This window comes from Rhinolophus sinicus, chromosome 15 (genome assembly GCF_057876585.1).
Source record: "Rhinolophus sinicus isolate RSI-liver-muscle chromosome 15, RSI-T2T, whole genome shotgun sequence".
NCBI classification, from domain to species: domain Eukaryota; kingdom Metazoa; phylum Chordata; class Mammalia; order Chiroptera; family Rhinolophidae; genus Rhinolophus; species Rhinolophus sinicus.
In genome coordinates this window covers 96,141,419-96,158,488 of record NC_142515.1, presented here as the reverse complement: position 1 = coordinate 96,158,488, position 17,070 = coordinate 96,141,419, and the positions used below count along the sequence as shown (strand labels likewise).

At 39.2% G+C, this 17,070-nt stretch overlaps 2 protein-coding genes across 2 annotated transcripts in view; both read right to left on the bottom strand.

Moving 5' to 3' along the window:
- LOC109454375 (uncharacterized) overlaps positions 1 to 16,019 on the bottom strand; it is a 54,887-nt gene extending 38,868 nt beyond the window's left edge. The window contains exon 1 of the mRNA XM_088792534.1: positions 15,911 to 16,019. Within this exon, the coding sequence (XP_088648660.1) occupies positions 15,911 to 15,913 (3 nt within the window). The 5' untranslated portion in view covers positions 15,914 to 16,019. The remainder of the gene's footprint in view (positions 1 to 15,910) is intronic.
- On the bottom strand, positions 1,664 to 16,047 carry LOC109454373 (uncharacterized). The gene is made up of 4 exons (XM_019744960.3): positions 15,911 to 16,047; positions 5,741 to 5,867; positions 5,478 to 5,538; positions 1,664 to 5,099 (listed from the first exon to the last, which is right to left on the bottom strand). Exons 1-4 carry the CDS (start codon positions 15,911 to 15,913, stop codon positions 3,386 to 3,388), a joined length of 1,905 nt encoding a protein of 634 aa, XP_019600519.3. The 5' UTR covers positions 15,914 to 16,047; the 3' UTR covers positions 1,664 to 3,385.
- Positions 16,048 to 17,070: the final 1,023 nt, after the last annotated feature.

Here is a 17,070-nt window from a genome sequence, read left to right as displayed (position 1 = left end):
GAACGGTGCACATGAACGTAACTCTTTCTCCAACTGGGAGGGCTCCATGGTGTCATGGGGTATATATTGTGTCACTCAGTGTGCACAGCAGCAATGTGAAAATGCCAAATACTGCATCATTTTATATATTTAAAGGCAACTGATAAATCCTCTCAAATGATGTTAAACACTGAAAGACACCACAAACATCTATGGCCACAATCAATACGAAGTCTCAAATTCCATAAAATGATGTCTAAACTCATGACCAAATATTCTATACATAAAATTTGTAAAAATTGTATAAATGAAGATCAACCACATCTATATCTTTGTCTCTTATTGTTAATCAATGAAAGCAGAACATCCTATATTGTCACCCATTATTTGTCTACCTAACCAAGCAGTTCCAGAAACAGTGTTAAAAACGCATTACATGGTTGAAATACAAGTGATCAATAATGACATCTTCACTCACTGAGGCTTCTATCCTCATAGAAAAGAAATATACACACCCAGCCCCCCATTATGTTATATCATTTTACTTTCTTTCAAATCCCTTATTTCTAGCCTATTAACTAAAGCTTTACCATCTGTTAACCATCTCTTTTCATACAATAATACAAACACCAGAACTGCAAAAACAAGTTTGTCTCATGTTACTACATCCAAATCCTGCAGTGCCTTGATTATTTCTGCTAAATTGGTTTTGATGACTCTGAAGTGCCTGGCAATGAGGGATATTGCAACATTAGCATCAGGAGCACAGTCTCTGAGCAAGCAATGCTTGATTAGACCTGTGGTCCTGTCTTTCTCCCTTGCTAGGTTTGTATTCACTCACAATTTACTTAAACTTATAGCCCTCAGGTACTGAGTCATAAAAGTAATATTAAAAATATTATGTAGTATACTAAGAAGTGAATTTATACATTTTAACGGAGGTACTTATTGTAAATGGTGTTGAATACACAGTAGGAACTACATCAGTGTTCAGATAATAAATACTACAGGCATAAGCCCTTTCAGAGGACTGGGAGCTGGCCTGCAATCTTTGTAAAGCCAAGTCTTATCCTATTGAAGAGAAAGATGTCACATACCTCCTTCTTCAAAGGTACTTGGTGCCTATGATGGACCAAGACAAAATATATTTTGTAACTATGTTTCTAAAAATGGTAAACATGACCATCCCAAATCACAAAACTAATGACTATCGCCCTCTTCTTACTAATATGACTGACTGGGGGATTCCTACAAATTAAGTTTAGCTTTACTACAACGTTTTTACCTGCTAGAATACAATGTTTATAACTACCAAAAACATAATAAGTTTCCCTCCTCATAGGATTCAATATACAAAAATGTCCTGCTGCCTTGCATAGCCATCAAATCATCTAACACAAGCCAAATCCTATCAGAGTCCTGAGCACCCTTTTATGTTATAACCAAGTCATGTGTACTTTGTGGTCATTCTTCTTATTAGAATTCATTACACCCCTCTCTGACTACAGGCGTGATTCTGCAGGTCACTGACAAGAGGCAGTGAAGAAAACCATGACTTAAGTTTTTGGGATTAAGAGTGAATGAATATTAATGTCATGACAAAAACTATAACTGTAAAACAACAAAATAAGTCTTAGAAAAATTGCCTGAACTTGAATGCACATATTAAAACTGACTCAAAATATATAATGATTAAAGGAAAAGAATCACAAAGTTTATTTGAAAATCTGTAATTATAATGAGGTATTTTAACATATCCTCTTAAGAACTGAAAAACATAATATTCGTTACCACATGGCTTAAGAAACAATATTTCTATGAAAAACATGCAGAAGTGTTCATTTGACAAAAAAATGCACATACTTTTAATCTCATACAATCAAACATAATTGAAAACATACTGAAGGATTACATTTAGCTACAAGTAACAGGAATCACCCACAGGCTTCCTGACAGGAGGAAGGGGCTTATTCTGACATGGAAGCACCGGGTCACAGCAGCCACTGCACATGCAGCAGAGAAACCAATACCCATGTCCTTGTTTTCGGCAGCACCATGTCATGGTGAATCAGGAAAACAGTCACTAGCACTTGACAGCTTAAGGTGTTTCCTATACAAATTAGACCTTATACAGATACAATCTAGAGATGAGGGAAGTCAGACATAAGTAGGAAAGTCTAAATCAGTTTCCTGTGGACACAAGAGGGCTGACAGAAAACTCCAAACTCTGGTGGATCTTTACTGTGGATCTTGTGAAGACACCAGTGGAAAGCTGCACCTCTCAGAAATGGATATCAGACAGTTCATGGAGCTTGTGAGGATAATCTTGATTGGAAAATCAACAGATTGAAAAAATGGACTGGAAGATGGTGCCCTTGAAGCTCCTATCTATCTGTCTATCCAAATGGTGGCTCCAAAATCTGACTAATGCTTTCTTTGTTTTTGCCTTCCAAATATAATGCAAGTGAGGCTATTAATGAATTCCAACATGGAACCATAAATAGGATGGATTCTGGAAAATCAAGTTCCTAACATTACCCACAGCGGGGATATTTCCAACTGTACATTTTCTTGCCCTATTACAGGTCCCTCTTCTTAAATCAAAGTCAATTCACCAAATACAGGTCAGAAAAAAGGAACAAAAGCAAAGGCACAAATATAAAAATAATATTCACACAAAACTATATTCTTTCATAAAATTGCCATAGATAAAATTTATTCACACTATTTATCAGTATCAAAAATGGAAAAAGACTATACCCATCACCCCCAAAAAAGAGATTCATCAGAGGGAAAGGTAGGATATATATACTAATCTAGGGTTATAAAAGATTGCCACAGTGATGCTAGGAAAATCCAACTACAAAACTGTCCTTTTTAAATGGCCTCTTAACACAGAACAAATAAAACATTATAAAATATTTTAACCTAACTGCATATAAGAAATACACTTCAAAATGGGAAGAAATATTATTAAACATTTTAAGGAAAAAGCAATATTAATCGTATATACTATTGTTGAAAGACAAGTCTCAGAATTATCGCACCTGGACATTCATTTCTGAAAATAATTAGTAGAAATCCAAGGTCCAATAATGCACTTTAAGAAAAAAGTTTAACAAACACAATGTATTTATAACTTTAACAAGAACTGTTGCATATTGAAAGTTTTCTGGCCCATTATACATGGATTAATTTCCATCAAGCTTTCTCATGTAACATTTTTCTTTCTTTCCCATGGGAAGTTTCACATGTAAGGATGTGGGCCAATGCAAGTCTTCCCCATGCTGTTTACATTCAAGAGGTTTTATCCAGTGAGTACTTTCAAGCCTTCAAAAAGAGCTGGGATAACTGAAGCCTTTCCCACATTCTGCACATTTACATGGTTTCTCTCCAGTGTGCACTCTCAGGTGTTTTTGAAAGTTTGTGTGATAAATGAAGGCTTTTCCACATTTCTTACATTCATAGGTTTCTCACCAGTATGAGTTCTTTCATGTATTTGAAGAAACCTGAGATACCTAAATGCTTTACTACATATTTTACACACATAGGGTTTCTCTCCAGTGTGAGTTCTTTCATGTGTTTGAAGATAACTCAGACATCTAAATGCTTTATAACATATTTTACATTCATAGGGTTTCTCTGTAATGTGAGTTCTTTCATGTGTTCGAAGATAACTGGGATACCTGAAGGCTTTATTACATATTTTACATTCATAGGGTTTCTCTCCTGTGTGATTTCTTTCATGTATTTGAAGATAACTAGGACACCCAAATGCTTTACTACATATTTTACATTCATAGGGTTTCTCTGCACTGTGAGTTCTTTCATGTCTTCTAAGATAACTCAAACATCTAAATGCTTTAATGCATATTTTACATTCATAGGGTTTTTCTCCAGTGTGAGTTCTTTCGTGTGTTTGAAGATAACTCGGACATCTAAACGTTTTACTACATATTTTACATCCATAAGGTTTCTCTCCTGTATGATTTCTTTCATGTATTTGAAGATAACTGGGACACCTAAATGTTTTATGACATATTTTACATTTATAGGGTTTCTCTGCAATGTGAATTCTTTCATGTCTTCGAAGATCACTGAGACACCTAAATGCTTTACTACATATTTGGCATTCATAGGGTTTCTCTCCAGTGTGACTTCTTTCATGTGTTTGAAGACTTTGATAACATCTGAAGGCTTTTCCACATTCCTTACATCCATAGGGTTTCTCTCCAGTATGAGTTCTTTTATGTTTTCGAAGATAATTGAGACAACTAAATGCTTTACTACATATTTTACATTCATAGGGTTTCTCTGCAGTGTGAGTTCCTTCATGAATTTGAAGATAACTGGGATACCTGAATGCTTTATGACATATTTTACATACATAGGGTTTTTCTACAATGTGAGTTCTTTCATGTTTTTGAAGATAACTGAGACAACGAAATGCTTTACTACATTTTTTACATTCATAGGGTTTCTCTCCAGTGTGATTTTTTTCATGTGTTTGAAAACTTTGATAGTATCTGAAGGCTTTTCTACATTTCTTAAGTTCATAGGGTTTCTCGCCACTGTGAGTTATTTCATGCATTCGAAGAGAATTAGGAATACTGAAGGCTTTACCACACTTTTTACATTCATAGGGTTTCTCTCCAGTGTGCCTTTTTTCATGTAATCGAAGTGAACTTCTACAACTGAAGACTTTCCCACACTCCTTACATTTGTAAGGAGAATCTGTAGTGTATGTTACCATGTGTTTTTTAAGGGTTTTGAGGCACATGAAGACTTTCCCACATTCCTTACACATATAGGTTTTCTCTCCATTGTGAGTCCTTTCATGTTGTTCAAAATAGTAGAGATCACTAAAGGTGATCCCACATATGTTACATTTATATGGCTTCTCTCCATGGTTTAGATCCTCAGAGGACTTGTATCCAGTGTGACATTTGATGACTCTATCAAGGGATGAATGATACACAAAGGCTTTTCCACATGAACTGCGCTCACAAGGTTTTACTCCAGTAGTTTTCTTCTTCAGATTGAAATTTGAAATAAGGTTGAAGTTTTCTTCACATTGACTATTCTCTTTGCTTTCACAGAGTCTCTCCACCATATGATTTCTTTAAAAAATGAGCAGCACATTATTAATGATGTCTTCATTAATAATTTTATATTATTTTTAATATGATTTTTAGGAAAAGTATAGGTATTTTGTCTTATCTAAATTATTGTCTGAAATTAAATATACTGAATGCTCTCTAAGAAGACTTCACCCTTGCTCCTATCAAACTGTGATATTCATATATAGGGTTTATTAATACTGTTTACAAGTGAATAATTTTGCAAAAACTGAGCATGTACGTTACATTTAAGAAATTATTTTTTTAATTTTCTAAGAAAGATATTTTAACCAGGGTTTATTAATTTTGTTTGCTTCTTTTCAAAATTTCATAACTAGGATTCTCACACAATATACTGCTTTCTATTGTGCGACTCACCTTAGTTTTCTCCCCTGGTTTTTGTACTGATCTTCAATGTCAGGATCTTCCCAGTTTTTTCCTAAAATGCAGAATCAGAAAAATGATTCCAAAGCGTTAGAATTATAGAAAAATTACTAGCTTCTGGATCCATGATTAGTTGTGACCATGCCTAGTTTATTTACCTGCATCTTCCCTTTCCACATCACACATCTTGGAACAATGTCGATGAGCAATAAACACTAGTTCTCTAATTGACAATTGAAGGATGTTGTCATCCTTACCTACTGAGGCCAGGTTCCTGAAGGTCTCCCTCATCACATCTTTGTAGAGTTTCTTCTGTGAAGGAACCAGTAAGGCCCACTCCTCCAGGGTGAAGGTCACAGCCACATCCTCAAAGGCCACAGAGTCCTAAAACATCCCAATATATGTAGAGTAGGATGTGAGAGACTGACAGCACTGGGCATCTAGACTCCATTTATAGGACGGTCACGTATGATTCTCTCATCTCCAAACATCTCATCTATGACTTGATCATCAAAAACTTATTCTCTGTCCACACTTACTTTCTCATAAATCTAATACCATCATTAATACATGGAAATTACAAACTTTTACTGTTATCACTTTATATCTTATTTATCTCTTGTGTTAGGATCTTGAACTTGTAGAGAAATAACAAAAATGCTTTAAGGATGAAACATATATTATCATTTTAAGACCATCAATTCCCTGTGAAAAACAATTCTTTTGTCTTCTCCCTTATTACCCACCATTTATAGCACTCCAGAAGGCAGAGGGTAAAATCTACATAAAGTTTCAATGAATAAAATTAGTAAAAACATGGAAGCTTTTCCTTCTATTCCCATCACCAAACATATAAGAGTCCAGGAGGCCTGTCGAAATCAAACTTTCAACAAAGCCAGCTGACCATGTCGTCCTTAAGTCCTCCAGGCCTCTATCAGTCAGTGATCAGGTACAGCTGGCTGAATGAAAATATGCTTGTGGAGAAACGTAATATTGATCACAGACTGAGTTCTTCCTTTCTCTCTCTGTCCAACTTAAAGAAGATAGAAAGTTATTTGGAAATTAGACCTAAGATACGAGGAAGAAGACAAGTGAGACCACAAGATCTCTGCACTCACTCATGTGCTCAGGGCTGCTTCCAGTCAAATGTTAGAACACATAGTGAGAGAATATGCCAGAAGAGCCCTTTCTGGTAAAATCATAACAGGATACCCTGGGCCTCAGTGCTCTTGAGGAACAACAGGTTAAGAGCTGCAGCTTGCAAGGGAGTTCACTGAAGTCCACATGGGTTAATGCTGAGTTTCCCCCGAGTATAGAATACGTAAAGTTTTCAACAGTACTTTCCTCTAAAAGAACACAAAATTTCCATTCTCAGATTTCAGGAAGAAGTGTTTACCAACAAGTCACTCTAGAGGACCTTGCTAACTGCTGGTGTGGCACTTAGAAAATTTAGGAGCTGTCATTCTCATTTTCACAAATAATAATAATATTAAAACACACACACACACAAAAACACAACCCCACCCCCCAAAGTCCAACAAAACAAACAAAAATAAAACTGAAAAAAACTTGAAATGAACAACTCTTCTTAGATCCGTGAGAGCCTTGAGGTCACAGGGAAAACCAGCACTTCCAAAATAGAAAAAAAAAAAAAGGAAAAATAAGACAGTACTTTGAAATATGCCCTACATATTCTATTCTTCACAAGGTCTGCACTCAAAAAAAAAAAAAAAAAAATCAATTTTACCAGAGTCCAACGCAAAGGTGATGAAGAACAAAAGACAGAACACAATATCCATGAACCCTAGGGCAACCCTCTTTAACTCGAGGTTTGAAATACACATAATGGAAATACCTGGGGCAAAAAGGACAGAAAGAAACAGGAGTGATAAGTGAAGGAATGATCATAAAAATGTCCTAATATTAGTAATAGATGGCATACTGTAGATCCAGAAAGCTCAAAAACACAAAATATGAAAAATACCAAAATTGTGTATCATATTCAAGTTAGACAAAAATCAAAGACAAAGAGAATTTATTGAAAGAGGCCAGAGGGCAAAACAGATGTTAGGTATAGAGAAACAAAGATTTGAGTTAAATCAAACTTCGTTTCAGAAAAAAACATGCAAGCAAGAACAGAGTGGAGTGAAATATTGAATGTTTTGAAATTAAAGCAACACTCTCATAGAATTGTGCCAGAAAAAATTATCCTTTAAAAATAAAGGCAAAATAAGGACTTTCTGAGACAAAAATAGAGGCAATTTGTCACTAGAACACCGACTTTGAAATGTTCAAAAATTCATTAGAAAGAATATAAATGATAAAAGTAGAGAATCAGAAAAGCAATAAAGGTAAAACATCTTTTGTACTTCTTATAAAACACATGACACTTTGTTTAAAATAATATTAGCAATGATGTAATAGTAATATTAGCAAGAATGCTTACGGGTAATTCAAATAAATGACAGCAATGTGACAAGGACAGTGGGGGGAGATTGAGAATAGTGTGGCATAAGGCACTTGCACAATCAGTGAAGTGATATAGTGCTATTTGTCAGAGGATGTGGGTTAGTTGTAAATGTACACTCAAACTCAAGGGCAACAAATAAAAAAGTTCTTTATTAAAATGTATGACTGATATGCTAAGAGAGAAATAAAAAATCAAGTGAAATGCTGAACTAAAGCCAAAAAGGCAGAAAAAAAAGGTTTAAGACAAAAAGTAACAACAAGGGCAAAAAATTGAAAATAGTAGAAAGGTTTGGTAAGTATTAATCTATCAGTATCAATAACCACTTTAATCATCAATACAACTAAGAGATACAATAGTATCAGGTTTTTTAAAAAATCACACTTTTATATGTTGTCTAGAAGAAACCCACTTTAAAGACATAGAGAGAGGAAAAGTAAAGGTATGGAGGAAAAGGTACCACGCCAACAGTAATCAAAGGAAAGCTGGCATAGGTGTATGACTTATGAAGATTTTAAACCAAGGAAAACTCAGAGATAAACAAGGGTGTGGCAGAATGATAAAGCGGTCCATCCTCCAAAAAGACCTAGCAATCCTTCCGGTGTATGTGCATAGCAACACAGGGGCAAAATATATAAGTTAAGAACTGATAGACTGCAAGGAGAAAGGGATGAATCCACTACTGTGGCTGGAGAATTCAACACCCCCTTATCATGAAATATAAATTCCGATAAAACTGAACAGCACTATGAAATAACTGGATTTAACTGTAATCTGTGACATACTTCACACAACAACAGAATACACATTCTTCTCAATATGTTCACATAGAATATTCATCAAGACAGAACTATTCTGAGACATAAAATATACCTAAAAAATTTAAAAGAACAAAAATCATACAAAATATGCTCTTTGACCACACAGAAATTGATCTAGAAATCAGGAACAGGAAGATAGTTGGAAACACCCCCCCAAATACGTGGAGATTTAAAAACACATGGAATCAAAGATGTCTCAAATGACAAATTATTTTGAATAAAATGAACACACAACATATCAAAGTTTGTGGGATGCAGCAAATGCAAAGGGAAATTTGACAGTGAACAAATACATTTAAAAAAAACTATACTCAATAATGTAAGCAACTATCTTCAGAAACAATTTAAAAAGAACATATTAAACTGAAAGTAAGCAGAATAAAAGAAATAATAAAAGTTAGAAAATATGTCAATATTATTATGGAAAACCAATGGAGAAAAAAATTTTAAAGCTGCTTCCTTGACAAGATTAATAAAACCGGTAAACATCTAGACAAGATAACTAAGAAAAGAGAGAGAAATTACTACTATCTGAAAGGAAAAAGCGGGGGGAATGAAAAACAGGATTTGATAAAATTGAATATCCGCTTATGATAACAAAGAAGTAATAGAGTGGAACTACCACTTCTAGCAAAAGAACATCTTCACAAAACCTGTAACTAAATTCATCACATTTGTTCCTCATGACATGAATGTCTGTGAAACACCAGAAAACCCACAACAGAGATAACTCCTGGAATCAATAAGAAAGCAAAGCAACGATCAAGGATACAAAAGTCAATTGCTTTCCCACAGACCCCCACAAATATACTCAACTGATTTTTGAAAAGGAGGAAAGGCAATTCCGTACAAAAAGGAAGTCTTTTAAACAAATAGTACTCCAAATAATAAATATCCACATGCAAATATATGCATACACACACAAAATGACTGGCAAGGTCTTACACCTTTCGCAAAATTTAACTCAAAACACATCATAGATCTACAAGTAAAATGCAAAATGAATCAACTCCTCCAAGATAACATACCAGGAAATTTAGATGCAAATGAAACAAGGCATCACTACGCACATATTAAATGGATAAAACTCAGAACACTCAAACACTAAATACTGGTGCAGATGTGAAGCTGCAGGAAATCCTCATTCATTGCTGTGGGAATGGAATCGGGCACGCCCACACTGGAGACCAGAACTTTATTTCAACACAAAACATACTCTTACTACATATAGTAGGATCCAGCAACCACACTCCTTGGTATAGACCTAATGAACTGAAACCTTATGTTCACACAAAAACCTGTACATGAACGTTTTTAGGCACTTTATTCATAATTGGCAAGAATTACAGTTAAGCAAGATGTTCTTCAAGAGGCAAACAGACAAACAGTGGTAAATCCAAACAACAATCGGTAAATCCATTGGGGCAAAATACTGTGCAGTGATAAAAAGACATGAGGGATTAAGTCATGAAAACACACGGAGGAACACATAAGTACATTGCTAAGAGAAAGAAGCCAATCTGACAAGGCTACGCACTGTATGATTCCAAGTAATGACCACTTGCAACAGACAAAACCATGAGCCAATAAAAAGAACTTGGGGTTTGAAGGATTTAGGGGTTGGAGGGAGAAATGAATGAATAGGTGGAGCACAGAAGACCTCTGAGAAGTAAAACCACAGTACGACTTATAAAAAATGATGGATACACATTATCATACATTTGCCCAAACCCACAGATCCTCTGACACAAAGCCAACGCTAATGTAAACTGTGCACTTTAATGCAGCAATATTGGCTCAGCAATTGTAATAAATGTACCACAGTCATACAAGATGTAAAAAATAGTGCAAACTGTGTGGCTGCACAGGGGTTATGTGGGAACTCTGTACTCTCTGAAACCCAGTTTTTTCTGTAAACCTAAAACAGCTTTTAAAAAACTGAAGTCTACCAAAAACCAAAAAAGATGAAGGCAGACTCACACAATTCACCCCGATGACTGACTGATGGGTGAAACAGGCCATGTGTCATTCACCCGATCTGACCTTCCGTCAATAAGCCAGCCTGGTGCTCTAGGAGCCTGAGAGCAGGAAGGAGGAGAAACTTCCATGGAACGCCAAGTTGGAGAGCATGCCATCTATATTCTGAGAAGTGTCATGGTCACTGTCAGTGTCTGGAACTCCAAGTGGATGAGGTATGTCCTGGTGAGTCCTGATATGTAGACTTAGTAATGGACAGACAAGTGTCACCTACATTTATATTCTGAGGATCTGAGTCAAGAGATTCCCAGAGTTCTTTTACCACAAAGCGGCAACTCTTAGACAACAGTCTAAGAGCCTGTGAACATATGCAGGCGGGGACAACTGTGGGCCGGCAGCACGATGACTGCCTGATGCTGGGTGAGCTGTGTGGCCCTTGGGCTTGGGCTTTCATCAGAAACGTCCCAATTCAGGGATGAAGAGCAGCAACTCTCCATGGAGCTCCATCATGTACGAATGTACACTGTCCTCCCGAAAGCCTGCGCTGCCCACGCTGTGCATTCAGTGAATCCCAGGGAACAGCCCAGGGAACCAAGGAGTGTGGCAGACGGGTGACCTCCTCCAGCACCACGGCTTCTTTCAAGGCATGGGAGTTAGGAGGTCATCCCTTCTGCAGGGCATGAGCCTGAGGGAAAAGGATGGCTCCATCGTATCACAAGCAGGTGTCAGCAGCAGGTGCAGGTGTGAGCTGTTTCCAGGGCCAAAGGCATAACCGGCACCTTGGTAGAGGGTCCCATGCTCAGTGCTTATGGAGCCTCTATCTTCAAGAGGGCCCAGTACTTGGTGGTAACTGCAGCCCTGATGGCACACAGTGTGGGGCCCAGGACAGGCCCTTAATCAGAAGCCTATGGACAACTCAAGGTCCTCCTCCAGGAGGCTCCCATCGCGGCCAACAGGGTTAGAGGCCTCCTCCACGACAACCGGTTGCCGTATGGAGTCCAAATACCTTGGGCTTAAGTAGGGTTTGAACTAATCCCTTTGCTGCGCCAAACTGAAACTATGGTGCTGGCTGCTGTAACCCAGGGGGTCGGGGTCTTTGTTGCAACAGGTGCAGAGGTGGCAGCGGCGGCGGCGGCGGCGGCAGCGGCAGCGGCAGCGGCAGCGGCAGCAGCAGCAGCAGCAGCGTTACTTAGGGGTCCTGCTGGGCCCTCTGGAATTTCCCTCCCTACCATCTGTACCCGTCTCTTCTCTGTGTGAAATAACTGCTCCTGAAAGAGTGACCATGCGATAGGCTCACCTCATTCACAGGGCATAATAATCCTTGTACCCCAAGATCTGCCCCTAATGTCTAAGCAAACCCAGCCTAAGTCACACCTTCAAGCTAAATACACAGTAGGGTTCCAGCCAAGATATGAACCTGGGTCCACAGTAAGGAGGGCTCTATTCCCATATTCATGCTCTCAAAGGAAAAGGAATTACCAAAACTACCCACTCAGAGTCCTCTGTATACAGACCCCAGGCTGGGTGGGTGCACAATACAGCGCAGGGCAGCACAGCTCACAGGAGGGCTCCCCAGCTCCCAGCAGCTCCCAGTGCAGGAGCCTCCAGGCTTCTCATCAGCCTGACAGGTAAGAAGCAGGAGGGGGCAAGAGAGGTGCGGGGCTTAAGGTGTCAAGAGTCAAACATCAAAAGTGTGGACCCCCGACTACTCAAGACAACAGCATACACGGGTAAGAAAAACAGGCATGGGCACTGGCTTGTTTTTACATAGAGACACACTAACAGGATGATCCGGAGGTGATCAAACCTGCTTATTTGAGGGTGGATGGAGTAAGAGCACAGGAGGGAGGATATGCGGGCAGGGAGTCTGAAGTTAGCCTCTTACCTTAGAAAAAATGTTAACCTTCCCATGCAGGTTTAGTTCAAATAAAAAGCGGTATTTATATATATACCACAATTTCCTATCATTAATAAATTTGCTATCGTTATTTTCAATTAACTTTTGCTTTTTAAAAATAACTTACCTTTTCTACATAAGAAACCACTCCACAATTTAATCCTTTAAACACTAAATGATATAAAAATGGAGACCATAACAAATTTATAAATCTCTCTCTAACTAAAAGGACAAAAAGCATTATGACAGTTTTCTCTCTACTGTATTTCACAATAAGGATAGTTTCAGGAATGAATAAGATACAATGCATTAGAGGTTTGCAATTAAGCTCTGAAATGGATTAGGAATTTCAAATACTTACACAAGTTTTAATGTGTTTCCTCTTACCATTTAACATAAATATTCAATTGTGCTTTTTCCTCACTTCTATTAAAATAGTTCACTTACCTTAGGAATAGTATAGCCTTTTACATGTCAAAAAGTTCTCTAGGGAAGGGCACATACAAAACTGAGCTAAAAATGGAAAATGCACCTGAGAACTTAAAAACACCCACCTCACATCTTCAGGTTGTCTTGCCTGAATGGACCAAAATTATGTTTATTTCCACAATCACTCTTCCCTTATTCACATCATTTCCCTCAATCAAGTTATATATTAAAAGCCTAGGTAATAATGAAACAAGAAGGAAAGGGCTGCAACAGACAGTGGTTAAAGGAATCCAATGAAAAGAAATACAAACATTGGAATCAAAACAGATAAGCAAACTGCTTAGCCATAGGCTAAGAAAAACCCACATTCAGAAAGTTAAACACATTCCCAAGTTTAGGGCTTAGACACCCCAGCTTGAGACAGATCCCCTGGAGTGCATCAGTCCCTGGGAAAGGAGTGAGGGACACCCGAGCAGCCCTAGGAATGGACTCTGGGAGCTCCACACACAGTCCCCCCACTTTTGTAAATATGGAAGCGCTCCCTCCCCCCGGCTTCCATTCTTACAGTGAGGAAACTCTCAACCTGATTGAATTTAAGTTCTGACCGAAATGAACTCCCCAATTCATAAAGCCTTTGTCCATGAGACGGAACACCTGACCACAGGTTTTCTCAATGTGCACAGCTTACACTCTGAGTGCACCTACACCATGGATGCAAAACTCAAACAAAATGTCAAGGCCTAAGAAACCACAACCTCAGAAAGGACGTCACCACCCCTCACACACATGCACCTGCACCCCAGCTCTCCATGGCTGCAGTTTCTCTCAGTGTAAAGGCCCCTCCATGGAGGGTGTGAACAGGTAGGATACCTGCAGGGGAGGCTCCCCAGGAAGAACCACTAGACCTTCAAGTACTTCCCTTTTGTAAAAAAATAATAAATGGAGCCACATTAAAATGGAGCCAGAGCTGCCATCTCAGAAAAACTGCCTTGTACGGAGTTACGACTCAAACCTTGGAAAATGAAAACAGGGCAAAAAAACATTTGGACCAGGCCTAAAGCAACACTGTTCCAAAGAACTATTTGCAAGGACAACAATAAAGCAGTTATTATCTCCACAGGACTGATGACAAAGTGCAAATTAAAAACATTGCTTAGAATTAGCATCACTAAAAAAAAAAAAAAAAAAAAAAAAGAATTAGCATCACTATGCTATGTCACCTGCATCAGTAAAAATGCTTTCCTTCCACTGATATAATTGCTCCCGTTTTCTCATAATACCTCTTGATTTTATCTCCTACTTGAAACATTATTTGGGCTTCTGCCTGAATCAACCCTTCCCAAACAGCTATTCTTAGTGATCTCCAATAGATGCTTGTTGCCTCTCACTTGGAAAGGGTTTTGTTGTTGTTTCGTTTCCTAGGTTAGCACTTTATAGGCTCAAAGGAGCCCTGGCTTGAATCACTGACCACAGGCCTCTGCTTCCCACTAGAGCTGCTTTGCCACATCGTTGATACTTTAAATGATACAAACCCAGTGTTTGAAGAATCCACCCAAATCACTTAAATCCAGTATTTATGTGGAAACAAAGAATATTGTAAAAATCTTTTACTAGCTCAATTAGAAAACCCTAAATATCTACTTAAAAAAAAAAAAGATCAGTTAACTATATTTTCAGGGAAAGAAAGTAATTTGTAAATAATTAATCTTCTTGAACAATTTTGCTCTGCAAGGCTAAGCCCAGGAATTGTATTTTAAAACACCCCAAATAAAACAAACCTCAGAAACATGCTCAGGAAGAAAGACTGAAAGAATTCTATACAAATGCAATGTAGTACTGCAATACTTTTTTTCTAAATTCACCTCTTTTGTGACTGTTTAGAAGTGTTTTATATTGTCTTTCAAGCTCTACTGATTAAATACATTTTAACCCTATTGAAAAAATGAGATTTAAATACGTCAATAAACGTTTTCAAGTCACAAACCCAGGGAGGAGCAGTGCTGACAGGACAGCTCACCCAGGAAAGTTTCCAAAGAGGAGCCTCCACCCAAAGGACTTCCCATAGGACGTCTGTGCCCAGGGAACGTCTTGGGGGAGAGGAACGGGGATTTTATAAAACGTCTTCCAGGTGGTTATCGTCGTCTTTCTTCTCACTCAAAATATCCATAGACAAATATAAATCTTTAAAAAAGAGCATTGCAAAACGCTGGGGGGAAAAGATAAAGAATTAAAATACGTATTGGAACGCTGAAATAAACCACGAGAACGAACATTTGCTATGAATCGGGGAAGGGAAGTCGGCTTAGGGAATGCCGGCAGGAAACTGGAAATTTAGGGACTTACTGCCAGCCCCATGTGGAGACAGGTGGGGGGTGGGGCAGGAGAGGCTCGTGGATTAGAGACCCTGCTTCTCAAACGTTTGGAAAACTCAGGAGAAACCGGGTCCCGTCTGGGGAGAAAGAAGAGACTGGGGACCCCACGGACTACAGCTCCTCCCACGCATGAACCCCCGAGCCCCAGTCACGACTGTTCCCCAATAATCCTCCCCGTGGTCACCGCACCATCTGGGAAGAGGCGGGGGTTCGGGCAGAGCTGCCCAGAGAGGCTCCGGGGCCCAAATCGCCGCGCGCAGTGACGGGACAGGACGCCCGGGGTCCGGCTGCCGGTCCAGGCCCCACGCTGCGAGCCGGAGGGGACTGAGGTCCCAGCGGCACCCCCGGCGGAGGCGCAATCGGGTGGCGGACTCCGACTTGACAGCGGGGAGGCCGAGTTCCGCCATGGCCGATTCTAACCAGCCTCTCGTCCCAGTCTCCTCACCCTAGAGCAGAACACTCACCATTTCTAGGTTTCTAGGTTTCCTGGGTCTCCCTGAGTCCCTGCTACGATTCCCACCAGTGTAGATCACAGAGCGACAGAGGTTGTGACAAAGTCAGCAGGGACCGTTAAGGGCCCGAGACACTGGATCCTGTGAGGGACCCGAGGGAGTTGAAAGGTCCACGCCTGTGCGGGACATAGCCTCACCCACCTTGCCCAGCGGCGCTCTTGATTGGATAGTTCCTAAGGCCTCGCCCCCTCGTACCTGAGTGACAGCTGGTGGGAGAACTCTGGCTCTGCTGAAACCGTTTCCGCCTATGAACGGTACCAGACCTAGCCTGGTATATTTGCATAAACAGAATTTTTTGTAGTCCTGGGACTGTCTGTGTTTTCCCCCAGCTCTTTGTGAAAGCCAGGGCACAGGTGTGCACTGGGAATTCCTGATTTAGTTTCCAGATGGAGCAAGTAAGTACAGACAAGAAGGTAGCTCAGGCCACATTGGAATAGGAGTGTCTTACGGTCTCTAGGGACCAGGGTTGGGCTGTAAGGCTGAGTCAACTCATAGAGCTGTGACCCTTGTTTACAAACACAGACATTGCAATGTGACCACACCATCTTTAATAGATTCTGGCTCCATGATCCCATCCCCACCCCAACTCATTTGGTCCTAAGAGAAAGAATTCCAGAGCACTTGGCTCTGGTGGGAAGTTGGAATCCTGGCAGCCCTAGCCTGGGCTCAGAGATTCTTCTGTCTAATTATAGGGTGTGAGATGTATTCATTACATTCTCAGGTGTACATTTGACACTGGAAGGAAGTTTAATTAGTTCACTTTTTGCATCAGTCCCTAGGGAACTTTGAAATACAAATGACTGAAATATCCTTAAGACAATTGATTCCTACTTTTAGTAATGTAAGAAAAACAATAAATGGTTATATAAATGTGGGATGTACCTGGAAACTTCCCCCCAGCTTTACTGAGGTATAATTGACTAATAAAATCATCTACATTTAAAGATTATAACATGATGATTTGATATATGTATACTGTACAATATACTTGAAATTTCCTAAGAGAGTGAATTAAGTGATCTCACCACACATGCAAAACAACTATGTGAGGTGATGGAGGGGTTAATTTACATAAACTACTGTTCCCGAGAGATTGGATTGTGGAACTTTTG

Coding starts and splice junctions, on each gene's coding strand:
- LOC109454373 (XM_019744960.3), bottom strand. Junction 5,539..5,740: donor CAGGAACCTGGCCTCAGTAG/GTAAGGATGACA, acceptor TCTGCATTTTAG/GAAAAAACTGGGAAGATCCT. Junction 5,100..5,477: donor AACCAGGGGAGAAAACTAAG/GTGAGTCGCACA, acceptor CATTTTTTAAAG/AAATCATATGGTGGAGAGAC.